The 13,234-nt window shown below is 39.6% G+C and overlaps 2 protein-coding genes across 2 annotated transcripts in view; one reads left to right on the forward strand and one right to left on the reverse strand.

The window, feature by feature from the left end:
- The first annotated feature begins 986 nt into the window (after positions 1-986).
- Positions 987-11,317, forward strand: LOC145494644 (uncharacterized). Its single transcript, XM_081474181.1, has 6 exons — positions 987-1,332; positions 2,446-2,585; positions 6,517-6,603; positions 8,536-8,697; positions 10,610-10,696; positions 10,813-11,317. Exons 1-6 carry the CDS (start codon positions 1,281-1,283, stop codon positions 10,960-10,962), a joined length of 678 nt encoding a protein of 225 aa, XP_081330307.1. The 5' UTR covers positions 987-1,280; the 3' UTR covers positions 10,963-11,317.
- A 307-nt stretch (positions 11,318-11,624) lies between these two features.
- The window catches only part of LOC145494635 (60S ribosomal export protein NMD3-like), a 13,971-nt gene continuing 12,361 nt past the window's right edge, over positions 11,625-13,234 (reverse strand). Inside the window, exons 15-16 of the mRNA XM_081474171.1 lie at positions 13,224-13,234; positions 11,625-13,090 (exon numbers count right to left, since the gene is read on the reverse strand). The exon at positions 13,224-13,234 is cut by the window's right edge and continues 60 nt beyond it. Coding sequence (XP_081330297.1) covers positions 12,948-13,090; positions 13,224-13,234 — 154 coding nt within the window. The 3' untranslated portion in view covers positions 11,625-12,947. The remainder of the gene's footprint in view (positions 13,091-13,223) is intronic.

A 13,234-nucleotide genomic window follows, 5' to 3' on the forward strand; every position in this document is an offset into this window, starting at 1 on the left:
CGGTTCTCAAATAATCAGATGCAAGGTGGAGGTATAAAGTAGCCACCAGTTGAGTGGAATGTAAGAAGATTAAGTGAGCTGACACCTGACAAGCAGGCACAAAATAACGCCAAAATAAAGGTATTTTTTCCCCATGAGGTTCTGTTATAAAATCGAAATAAACCTCAAGGAAACTATATCGACACTTTTAGGTCAGATTGTTAGATTAAAAAGTAAAATAAACGTAAAATAAAGCAAAATTCACAATAACCTCTGAACAGGCTCCGGCTGGAAGTGTCTGAGCGCGGCTGGAAGTGCCGAGAAGAAACTGGCTGCCGGAGGGTGAACTGGTGACGACAAGAGAGCCTGTTCATAGGCTAAATTCATAATCGCCTGCGAATCAACTGTTTAACTCCAATGACCTTTTCTTTCCCTCTAATGTTGTTTTCCCTCTTGCAAAATTCAAAATGGTTCTATATATAACGTCATTTTATGTTAATTCCAATCCTCTTTTTACTTTTGACTTGCTTACGTTTGGCAAGCCTCGTTTCAGTTGTGGAATTCGCAAGCAGGAGCACTTTGTGAACGAATCAGATCGATGTGGATTGATTATATTGAATCTCAGGCATCCCCTTTTGCGTGGTCTTATCTTTCCAAGCGCCAAACACCTTTTTTTTTTAATCTAAGGAGACTATATATAGAGTACACATGTTTAGTTTTCTTAAATTTTATAGGTAATGTCGTAACAAGCATACTATTTTCGTGATTAAACGCCGGGCCTCCGGGTAGATTTGCAAATAAGACCCTCAAGGATATAAGGATATCCGGGATATAATAAGCTTTATAAACTCCAGCTTCTAATATAATGCAAAAGTCAAATAGATACCGGATCAACGAAGCTAAGTTTGAAATAAACGCCGGGGCATGGTATTTGAAGACTTCTCGACTCGGTATGGAAAATAATAAAGGGTGGTATGATATGTAATGTAGGAAGGTTATTGTTACAATAGTCATTATGCTTTCATACCACTGTTCCTTTCTTTTATAAAACTTTTCCGCTAATCAAGTTCACAAGGATAAGTTTAAGTGGCGGAAAAAAAGAGCTGTGAAAGGGCAACTTCCAAAACGTATTGTTACTACGTAATAAATAAATTCATATGACGTCATCAGACGGCCTTTATGGTGCCATCTTGTTTTGATTACTGCAGAACTGACTAAAAGGCCGAGACAGATAGTCACAAACCTTGCAAAGTTTATTAAAGTTGATTTTGCTTGTTGATTTCTTGTTTTAAGTGTGAACCATGAAGACATTCGCTGCTGTTTTGGTGGCTTTTTACGCAGCAGTGTATGGAGGTAAGATTATTAAGAAGGGATTCACCAGAAGCTCGAGTATAAACAAGCGAACAGAAACTTTGTATCAAAATCAAAAGAAATCATTTCTAACAACACCAAATATCAAAAACAGATTTAGAAGTTTATATGAAACACTTGAAAGTATTGGTGATATGAAAATCATGACGAAATTTTACCTACGTGTTTGCACAATTTCTCCGAACTTTAAATATATTTTCTCGAGTTCCCATAGGTAATTGTTTTGGTGTTATTTCAGGCAACTATTTATATCTTAAGCTTTTACAAAATGCAAAAAGAATATACTATCTTTCTGGTGCAAGATTTTTTGTCCACTAAAAAGTGAAATTGTCGATTTCCTATCGTATTTCGTCTTAACACGTCACGAATTTTTTTCTACAATTTTTTTCCGCTATATTTTACGCAGCACAGTAAACTTCACTGACGAAAGCACGACTAAATGTTTCGTTTCATTATTCCGGGGAAAGGAGGAACTAAAATGCGACTAGTTTGCGTCAGAGAGATTCGGCTTTTGCGCTGGTAAATTTTGAGAAAACTTCTAATGAATATCTGCAGATCATTGAGAAATTCAACAATTTGGTCGCATTTGTCCAAAACTTATAAATATTTTTCAAAGCAGAACAAAACAATCAATTCTTTGGAGAAAACCTCATTCAAAAATCTAGTTCCGTAGTATGTAAGCATAAACATTACATACAAAAAGAGATAAAATTTTGATACAACTTGCAGAGAATGTAGAACTAAAGAGAAATTGCATTTAACGATTTGAATAACTGTCAAATGATTTCTATACTATAAGTTATTTCCAGCTTTGCATGATAACATTGCCGGTTGGGTGTTTCGGACATTTCAACCTTCACCTTTATTTCAACAAGCATAAATTAACCTAAATAAAGGTGAAATTAAATATATTTTAACTAGGCCTCCTCGAGGAACGGTTAAAAGTTGGCAATTTTTTCGAAAAGGCCTTTGTATGAAGGCTTCGAGCTAAGTCACAATAACAATTCTAGTCGAATGTCATAAGAAGAGGCAATGTGTTATAACATTTTCATGCATAATTCAGACAACATTATCATAAATTATCTTAACTTGAAGGGTTTTCAGTGGAGACAGAACGCATTGGCGAGACCGTTCAAGATCAGAGCAAACTGAACTTCTCTGCCGAACAGATATTAAATTTTCGTTCTCTGGTGGCTCAGGTGGACATACTTCAAAAGAAAACGAAAGATCTCATAGTAAGTAACAAGAACTTTCCTTTAAGAAGCAGCTGATTACAACAGAAGCAGTGAGCTTGGATGGAGGGAAAGAAACCCTCTTGTTATTTAGTATAAATCTACTAGCGGTTTATCACGAATGCCGTTCTCTGATTGGCTACGCTACTCACTGTATATTCTGTGATAGATTGTAAGTAGCGTAGCACTGCGCCCTTAACAAAATGACGGTGGCTTCTTGGCGTTTTCGAAGTGTCTGTGAAGAGGATTTAGATAAAGTTTTGAACGACTAGTAGATTTATACTAAAACGCAGCCCTCGTCAACAATCACGCAATAGAAATGGAGAGCGAATAATCTAATTGTTTGATAGCTGGGGTCTAGTTGAATGATCTAACGCGCACTCTGACAGGTTGATGTATGGTCACGTGAGTGAGTGAGTGAGTGAGTGAGTGAGAATGGCCCACTCTCCCACTAACCCAACGTTACTTTGACTTATTCTTGCCTTATTACTGTACAATAAAATCCAGGTATATAACAAACCACTTTTAAAATTAGTGGTCCTATAGGAAACAGTCAGTTGTGTTTTCCCTCGACTTTGTCTCGGGAAACATCGAGATTCTCGGGAAAACAAAACTAGCTGTTTTCCTCGGGACCAGTAACTAAGTGTATACGTAATTTTGTGGCATTTTGGACATACAGCCAGTCGTGCAGATGGTAATGTCATTACGAAAAGTCTACCTACCACCACATAATTATTAAGAACTCGCAAAATAGTCTCTCTTTTGCTGGAGAATCCGTGGGGAAGAACGCAAATCAAGTGAACGTGCGAGCGTCACTGCGAGCGTGACATACGAGCGGCGAGTGGCGAAGCCGCGAGCCACGAGTAGCGCGGGTGTCGGACGTCTTCCGACGCCCGCGGTACTTACGGCTCGCAGCTTCGCATTTGACGCTCGCACGCTTAATGTTGTTTTGTGTTCTTCGTTGCGTTCTTTCTCACGGATTTTCGAGCAAAGAGAGACTGCTCGCAGTCTAACTCTGTTATAACTTGTATGCATTGTGCGCCAACATACTTTTCATTATACAGACATTGGCTTCCATTAACAAAGTGTTACAAAATCTTGAACTGTTCCTAGTCTTGGTAAGGGAAGATTACTGGACCTTTCTCTTGCTCTGAGGCTTCTATTTTTTTAACTTGACAAAAGATGTAAGGATGAAAACACTTGGAAAGAATGCAATGTGCGCTCTGGCGGTAAACTTTACTTTTGCAATTTGCCACACTATCTCAATATAAGAAGTTACACGGAGAACTGAAATCCAATTGGATTTATTTCTGTTAAGTTAGCTATTTCCAGCTTAAAGAGTTAAAATTAACAGATTCTAAGTTGGCTAAATAAGTTGAGGCTAGCTGGCATCATTTACTATGATTTGCAATTGCTATCATTACCGTAAGTCCTCGAATTAGCGCCCCCGGCTCCGAATAAGCGCCTAAGCGCCCCTGCTATGGGCCGAAATTTAAAATAAGCCCCACCCTCTCGAATTAGCGCCCCCTCCCTTCCCCTCCATTTTGTGGATGAGTAATGAGACAACAAAGGATGTATAGTTTTCGTCATGTGGTATTAGATTTGTACATTGTTTCAGTTTGTGAACACGTTTAGCGAACGCGTTGAACACGTTAAGTACTAACGTTGCCCAAGTTTAAACTTTAGGATCAGCCTTTTATGTCAAAAACAGCATCGCCCACAATGCCGCGACACATCCGGGGCTTTTTTGTGACCTCCGCGCGTAAATTCAAACTGAATAATTATCCCAGCTGTCCAGACAATAAGAAAAATGACCGACATCTGCAAACAGTAAGTATGTTTTGCGCGATTACGAGCTTATTAGTCAAGTTTAGAAAAAGTTTGCATATGGCTTTTGAAGATGACACATCAGTAGAAAATACGAGACCTTTTCTGAGATTTTACCGCAATTAGAACTAGTCGCAAATTTTATTTGAATTTGGTCCATTTCAAGGAATTTTTGGTATGAGAGTAAACTTCGAAGCTAAATTTTTCTTCGCTCGAATGCTTGACCAAAAAGTTTGCATATGGTTTTGGCCATTTGTTGCTTGAGACAGCTTTATGCCCAGTTTCAAATGAAACTGATGGTTCAAAGTGGTCGCAAACTCCAACTTTAGATTTTTTCCACCAAAGTTCTTGTTTTCCCTCTCCTTAGAAACTCCCACGGGAATAGAACGAACCTATTTTGAATCTCCCGCTAGAATTTAAATGTAGTCGAAGCTCCGCCTCCGCAAACAATAGGACCCCTGTGGGACTATTAAGCGTTAAACCACTATTAAACCAGCGCTTTGCAATTATTATTTAAAATACCCTTTAATGATGATTGCGTCTGTTAAAAAAAGAGATTTTTTCTCACAAGTGTACCGAAAAGGTGGTATTGTGTAGCCATTGACAACCTACATGCAAACTGTCTCAAAAGAGCTTTTATTCACATTTCGAATGCTGCCGAGGAGGCAAACAATTCGTCAAAGTCAGTTCTCTATCGGAAAACCGTAAGTCAAGATGTCGTCCGTACAAGAAATGCAGAAGGTTGATCGGGAGCTCTTTTTAGAGCTCATTGAATCCCCGATCAACCCTGCTTTCTTACACATATCCACACCGCTAAAAGACTGCGACCCAATGTTTTATTTACAAATTAACAGAGAAGCTCTGTGGCAATGGCGTGCCATCAAGAAACCGGGCCGGCTTAAGGCGGATGCTTGTTCATTTATGACCAACACGATAAAGAAAGTATACCGTGTTTATTTCCCTTTTCTCTTCATCATCCTGGATCGATGACATTTTTTTGGCATACTGAACCTACTATGAAAAGAGCGAGTTCAGCGGTGTTAGGAGAGAGGCCGTGAAAAACAACCACAACGCGCGCAGTAGTCATTCAAATGATGAGTCAATTTTTCGCGTACCTTCACTCGCGCGTGACAAATTCTCCGCCCTTGCTTGATTCTTAGGAGTTAGCAAAAGCTTGTTTTCGGGGGGCGGGCAGTAAAATTCTTTTTTGCAAAGCGTAAGTTTTGTTTGTTATCGCTTTTCAACACGCGTGGTGAAGGTACTCTTCGCGCTTGTCTGGATTTGTGACTCAAGCTCACAAGCCAACACAAATACTGAAAGGCCGGATTTTCTGGAAATTTAATTCTAACAAAGCGCAAGAAATAATTGCTAGCATTACTCTCAAGGCAGCAAGTGACGCTTTGCGCTCGTCTCAACCGCTTTTAAGAGCCGCTTTTTTTTTTTTTTTTACTATGGCTAATTAGAACGCTATTGTCCACTTTATCGCACCCTGGAATTTGCTTCAGACTCCCAACCGTTTGATTGACAGCAGTGGAATCGCGAAGAGACTCGAGGTATTCCCAAAGCTAAGTCTGTTGACCAATCACGGCCGCCTAGTTCTGAATATCCAAGTTATTATGCCGCGCATTAATAAAATGAGTACTGCAAGTACATGTCGCTAAAGACAATAGCATTGTGGGCGATGGCTTATGTTGTTGTTTACGCGCAGATGATGTATTAAAAAATGATCATGTCAGGTCACGATTTGGGAGAAATTAAATAAGCGCCCCCCCTCGAATAAGCGCCCCCGTCTTCTTCTTAATTTGAAATAAGCGCCCCGGGCGCTAATTCGAGGATTCACGGTATATGATCACACCTACTTCGTACGTTGTTCATCTTTCTTTCAAATTAACAACTGAAGCTTTCATCACACATCGCTCTAAACATTCTTAAAAGAGGTTTCTTTTAATAGGAATGAAAAATACTAATTAAATTGTTGTTTGTACCAGGGTTTTGCCACAACAAAGGTTTGTGTCCCGTAATGAAGGTGTTTCAAAGTAGGGGTTCCCCTGAATGCTTTTCATGGAAAAATACTTCAAATATTTAATGGCTGTTTTTTTCCACCCAGATGCCGAAGTTGCCGCAAAATGTTACTATCACGGTGTTAGATTCTTTGGACCTCTCAGCGGATATCACTGTTTCCACTGTCAACAGGGTAAGAAGTACCATCCGTCTATATACAGAAATAGTCTTGATCGTAAAGACTAAATTCTCAAAATGAAAGTTCGTTGGAATAAACCAAACAAACAAAAAGACAAACTTAAAACGTTGCCAGTAATATTGAACTTGGAGTAGGCCCGTGAATAGACCGTGTTGGAGCTACATCAGTAGTACACTGCAGTGTTTAAGCTAGACCTAGGTTTTTGATACGTGATTTCCCAGTCATGAATCACCCATAACGGTACGTTCTTCCACTTCAAACTGGACTAGACGCCAAAATACTGAAAATTCCAGTTTGAAGTGGAGGAGGTCGCAGCTAGCGGCCGCCATGTTGCGAGCCTTCTCTCCCTCTCGTGTGTTATCGGTATCCGGCGAGAAGTAGTTTCGTAAAAACACGCTTCAGACGGTCCAGGAAGGCGGAAAAACACCACAAATGAGTCGATTATCATTTCATGTAACTTTATTGGGATATTCAGACCGAGATTTAATTTGGATATGCAATTTTTAGAGCTTTATTCATAACTCTCGTAGATTCAGTTCGCTTCATATATAGAGGATATTACACGATGGCGAGAAGATATGAATTTTATATTCGAGTGAGATATTGTTCTTGCCACGAGAACATAAAATTCATATCTTCGAGCCAACGTGTAATGTTCTTTTTATTATATGGAGAAACCAATTCAACAAAAGCAAAAGGCGGGAATCGTGATGTCATTGAACGATACGACACTCACAAAGGTGACATACGGAAAATACGCCACTCGGGTCCCGGATGAAGTGGCGTATGGAATCTACGAGTGGTTTAGTTCCCAGTAAAGCACTCTTCTCCATATAATAAAAACAATTATTAAGCACGAGCACATCAGATCACATAGAGTGGTCCGCCTGTGACGTAACGTGACATACTCGAGAACTGCAACAAACCAAGCGCTATGAAAACAAAAGATAATGACAGGCCTACACGGACTTCCCTCGTGAATTGGGGTAGCGATGCATTTTACTCGTATGTGCTCGAAAGTTACTCGTATGTACTCGTAGGTTACTCGTATGTACTCGTAGGTTACTCGTATGTACTCGTAGGTTACTCGTATGTACTCGTAGGTTACTCGTATGTACTCGTATGTTACTCGTATGTACTAGTAAGTACGCGTATGTTACTGGTATGCACTCGTAAGTTACTCGTATGTACTCGTTTGGTGTTTTAGTCACGATCTTGTGCATGAAGACTGACGAATGTATACAGGAGGAAACGAGTAAGGACACAATAACATAACTATAATGACATACGCATGCGCAGAATGAGTGGGATTCTCGATATAAGCTCATTCTTGAGTGAAACTCGTGTAGCGTTGGAAGAGAGAGTGGATTGCAAGCACTCTTATCAAGCAGTATAGCAAATTCTACAACATCATTTGCGGAATTTCAGAAGTCTGGGTCCGACAGGGCGTAATGATTGGTTAACTACCTTGAGCTTCTGAAACCTGATCATAAAACGCCAAAAAATCCCGGTTATATTGGGATAGGAATAATAGGCGAACAAGCAAATAAAGGTAAACAAAGACATTCTAAGATCAGAAATATTGTTTTTCTGCTCTGGAATTATAATCAAATAAATTCCTGTGGTCAGAGCGCAATAAAAGTTTAAAAGTGGAATATTTCTTCTGGCTTAACCGAACTTTATTTTTGCAACGTACATAGTGCAAATACGAAATAATACTAAGGGTAGTTATATCATGTTCATTTAAGTCTCGCGGAGGCCAAAATAGTCACGCAGATATTGGTTAATTCGAAGCCATTGTCTCTAATCAAAAAGGCGAGGTTTAAAAGTGTTGCTTTCTGTGGCAAGCAAGATCTTTTGTTTTGCTGGAATCCACCTGGTAAAATATTTAATTATTTAATATTTCTCCACTATACGCATGTGCAGACGACAGATGCAGGAGTTCTTGTTGATGATATGGAGAGGTTTATCAGATTTGAAGCAGCTGTTGATCTGGTGACTAATACTTCGTGTGACGTCAAAGTACAGGATGCAAGCCGAAAGTTAAGCCGCGTTTTATGGAGTTTGATCTCATTAATGAGATCTGTGGTAAGTTGGTGGTCTCTCGATAGAATGAAAGGCCAAGGGTACGTTTCTTTGGGAAAATGCAAGATTGGATTCTTAAAGTCCAAAGAAAACGGACTTCGCTTTTCTTTACTAAACAGATTAATCCTGATCGGAAGATCATTCTGATCATGGTATATCAAAGGAACCACAAAGTCCTTGCCCAGAGTGGAACTTTCGGTTCCTTTAGTGCGACATGGTCCGAGTGATCTTGGATTGATTTGCTAAGTAAAAAAGCAAAACCCGTTCTTGGGTTAAAGATTTTAGTCTTGGATTTTCCCAAAGAAACGCAACCATAGTTACGAGTTGACTGAGATGAATAACCTCTATTTATTTCATTTGAGATTGATAAGAAATAACGAGATGATGGAACTCTTTCCGCAAAGCGTATTGATCATCCCACTTCACCCATCCTCACAGCTCAAGTAACATCCTGGGTGCCTTAATAAATTACTTTATCTACCCTCGGATTTCAGAGTTGCTTATGCAGTTAATATCTCTGGGCATTTAACCATCAGATGAGAGATAGACCACCACACCGGGAACTACGTCCCCTACTCTTTTCGATCAGTGTGTGGGTTCTTTTACGTCCCACAGATTTAATTATGAAGAGTTGTGAGACTGGGCCTACGGTTTAGCGTCCTTTTCCGAGAAGACTAGAAAGTCTAACCATATGCAGATTACAAAGGCAGCCCTTTCTCCTCAATTATTTAAAGACCCTGGGTATTAGTCCAGCCGGGGTTTGAACCCGCGACCTCCTGCACGCTGTTTCGGTGCTCTACCACTGGGCTAACCGGTCCGCGGCCTAGAGATAAGCCTCACTTCTTCTCTAGCCTACCTCTCTCACACGCCCTATCGTTGCGTGACACAGAGCTAAGACCCTTCTTTCTTTCTCGCCTTCTCGCCTTCTCGCCTTCTCGCCTTCTCGCCTTCTCGCCTTCTCGCCTTCGTTCTTCCTTTCTCCTTTCTTTTCTTTTTGGTTGAAAACGTAAAACTCTGAGTCGATTGGATGATGCTAGTCTAAGGCCGGTCAACTCTAAACCCTGGTAACTGAATAAGCACCAGGGTTGGGTTGTTCGGAAGCCGGTTAACACTAACCCAGGATTAAAAGCAAACCTAATCGAAGTATAAATTTTTCTTGAATAAAAATAATTTTCATTGCTTATGTTTTGTGTAGTTTGAGATTATTCAAACTCAAAACAGAAGGCGCAACAAAAGGGAACTTAAGCAAACCAGGAAGGAAACGACAACGAGAACGTAACCAAACAAAAGGTTTCTTGAGCAGAACAATATCTGTGCACGTGCGTTATAAATCCTTGTACATTTCTTAGCCGTCCTCTGCAAAACAACAACGTGAAATGACCAAGTTCTGGGTATTTTGCAGAACGTCAGCCACGACGGCCAATTTTCCATGCTTTCTTTTGGAATTGATCGCCGGCGTTACATTGCGATCAACGGGCTAAACAGATCTAGATAATTGAGACATTCAAAGGTAAAGTATAAAGCCCACGGCGCCGCCGTGGTCATTGCTTAAGGTCCCTAATATAAACAGAAAACCTCACGGCAAAGTTGCAAAACTTAAATCAAAATTGGCGCTTATCCTGGGTTAGCTTTTAATCGGGCTTTGAACAACCCAACCCAGGACGTTTAATTATCACCGTTTTAACCGCTAAATGACCTTTGAAATCAAAACGCTCTTTGCAATGTAGACTCCTGTCAATCAAACAACGGTACCTTTCATGTCTGCGAAGCGAAGCGGCTTCCTAGTCACGAGGTGTTGCGGGCACCCGGTGCTAAATAGAGGAAACATGAAAGTTTCTACGCCAGCAGTTTATCCTTTGCGAATAGCATATACTATGTATGACGTTTCTCATTCGCTATCTTTTGTTAATTGCAGATGAGAAAGAACTCCATTGCGCAACCACCGCAACAAGACTTAAGCGGTTTGAGAGGGAAATTAGACAAGAAAACAAAGGAATTCTTGGTGAGAGAAGAGTAGTGTTAAGCAAAATGTGCCTTAAAAAATATGCCATTTGTGAGTGATTCCGGTGTACTTTCAACTGAATGACAGCGATATTTTTATTTTTTCGTCATTTACAGACATTTATCGGAGCGGGTGACAAGCAGATCATGGTTAACGGCCAAGTCAGACGATCAGTTTTGAACAACGTCAGAAATTACGTCATCATGCGCGATTTGTCCGAGTCACTGCTCTTCTTTAAAATTGACTTTGGAAAATTGATTAATTAGATGCTTTGATCCCTTTGACCGGAAAGATCGATATAAACGCTGTCTTTACTGATTGTGATGCATCCATTTAGTTATGAGAATAAAGTAGCATGTCACATCAATAGTCTTCTGGTTGAACTTGACTTCTCCTAGCCTGTGTACATTCACTGAAAAGCAGGATGGGAGGGGGGCCTCCTCGCAGTGGGTGGTAGGCCGTGATCTTATGTAACTGTACTGGAAATGCTTTCGCTCAGTTTAGAGTTGAAATTTAAAAAGAGGATTCTTAAACTTTATGAATGTCAAATAATCACTGACAAATTGGCCAAGTGCTTTCGTTTAAAGGTTCTTTTTTCCACTGTTCTCCAGAGTGGATTTAATACTGTCAATTAATCGTTTCCAAAATTTAAGTTCCGTCAATTTATGATTGATATAGTTGATGATTATTTAGATCCCCTGCGGTCAAATATTCCTTTGTTTAAAAAGGCATACAAACGAGGCGAAAAGGTCAATACAATGCAGAATTGACCCATTTGTCTCGTTTGTATGTCAAACCGCTGATAACTTCAATAACAGCTATTGTGGAAAATTTGGAAAGTTTCTTGTGTTGGTCCGTGCAATAGATTCAGTTAATTAGCTTTTTCTTGTCAAAATGAAAGGGGTTTTGGCATAAAGGGCTACATCAGGCCTAATGGAACCTAATGTAAAAAGTGAAAAATGAAACAATTGGCCATTTCCGAATTATTACCTTTAGCCCCTTTCTCAAAGCGACTCTTGATGCCTATCCTTTGATATGGAAATGAATTTCATTTGCATGCAAATAATACTCATTTTCAAATGACTGGTTGGTCACCAGGCTTCCGTTTGACAGAGATGTTTCGGGGAACTCGAAAATGGGCTGATTTCGCTCGGTATTTCCTGACCGTCGCTCGAAAGTTGTTTTTCATATTTTTACAAGAGCATTCGTATAAGGAATCTAACTCATTTGGCTTTCCTTTGTTTGTTTGTTTCTTTTCATTTCTTTCACAATTCATTGTTAACCCGTAAATTGTGAAAGCGAGTCACAGGCTGTAGATTATCTGCTAACTTTTCGTAACTCGCTGTTTTGCGGGCACATATATCGATTGACATCTCTAGGACAGCTCGTTACGTAACTGCGAGTGTTGAACTAAAAATGGAACTGTTAGCTCAAAATAACTCGACTTAAATGGTCACTGGAACTTCTGGTTAATCTGTGTTTGTAAGTGTTAGCTTTGTGCTTGTAAGTGTTAGTTCAATTAACTCAAATTAATTGTGCTACAATTTCCGTGTCATTTGTCGGTCAGGAAAAGTATTAATCTCAATCGTTCGGGCGTACGTCACGCAACGGTGACGTAGATGCTGCGAAAGGTTTAATTCAAGTCACGGAAAGTTTGACCATATTTGTCAACATTATGTTTTACTGCGTTGGTAAACGGTTTTTAAATAACTTTTCTTCTATGGGAATGAAGTCCGGAGAAAACATCTTTATGGAAGTTTACTGTTAGAATCATTATTTTCAGTTTGAGAAGCTTTGGTTATTGCTCATTGTAATTTTTCCCCCTTAAAACATAAGTGTTTTCTTTTTTTTATGAAAAGATTGATTTCATATTACGCAAAGGTTTTCTCGTGTCAATCATTATTTCCTGAGAAATTCACCGGTTTGCTCATAGAACGCTTTGATCTTATTTCCGGTTCAAACACTCTTCGCATACTGGCAAAACGTGTGAAATTATTCCTTATTTCACTTATAATTATCCATTAAACCTCACCTATAAATTGGATTTCCCTAACAGGATTGCGTTCCATTCCACATTAACAAGAGCAGGTTCAATGTATCCAGCCCCAGTTTAATTCGTCTCACTAGAAATTACATTAAATGTTACCGTGACTTAAAACATGGTTCATCGCCAATTGAATTAACAGTACCTAGGTCAATAAAAATGCGGTGTTTTGAATTAATATTTTATTGGATTATTAGACAAGCCGCCTTATTCGGTTATCATGGCTGCCGTCTCGGTCACGCTGGACGATGAATCTGGCTCTTCGAGGTGTAGATCCTCTAACATCTCCTGGAGGCTTATACGTGGGGCCTCGTCATCGTCGTCTTCAGATGCACCCTTGTGATCACGATCTAAAGTGAAATCAAGTAAAAAAAAAATCGTTCAAAACTTATCTTCTAGGCAAATTTTACTATAGCACAAATTATAACAAGCGCGCGTGGCACGTGCAGTAAAAGAGCTCACAATTAGATGTTGGTCGCTTACCGACATAGATG

Source organism: Orbicella franksi, chromosome 8 (assembly GCF_964199315.1).
Source record: "Orbicella franksi chromosome 8, jaOrbFran1.1, whole genome shotgun sequence".
Lineage (NCBI taxonomy): Eukaryota > Metazoa > Cnidaria > Anthozoa > Scleractinia > Merulinidae > Orbicella > Orbicella franksi.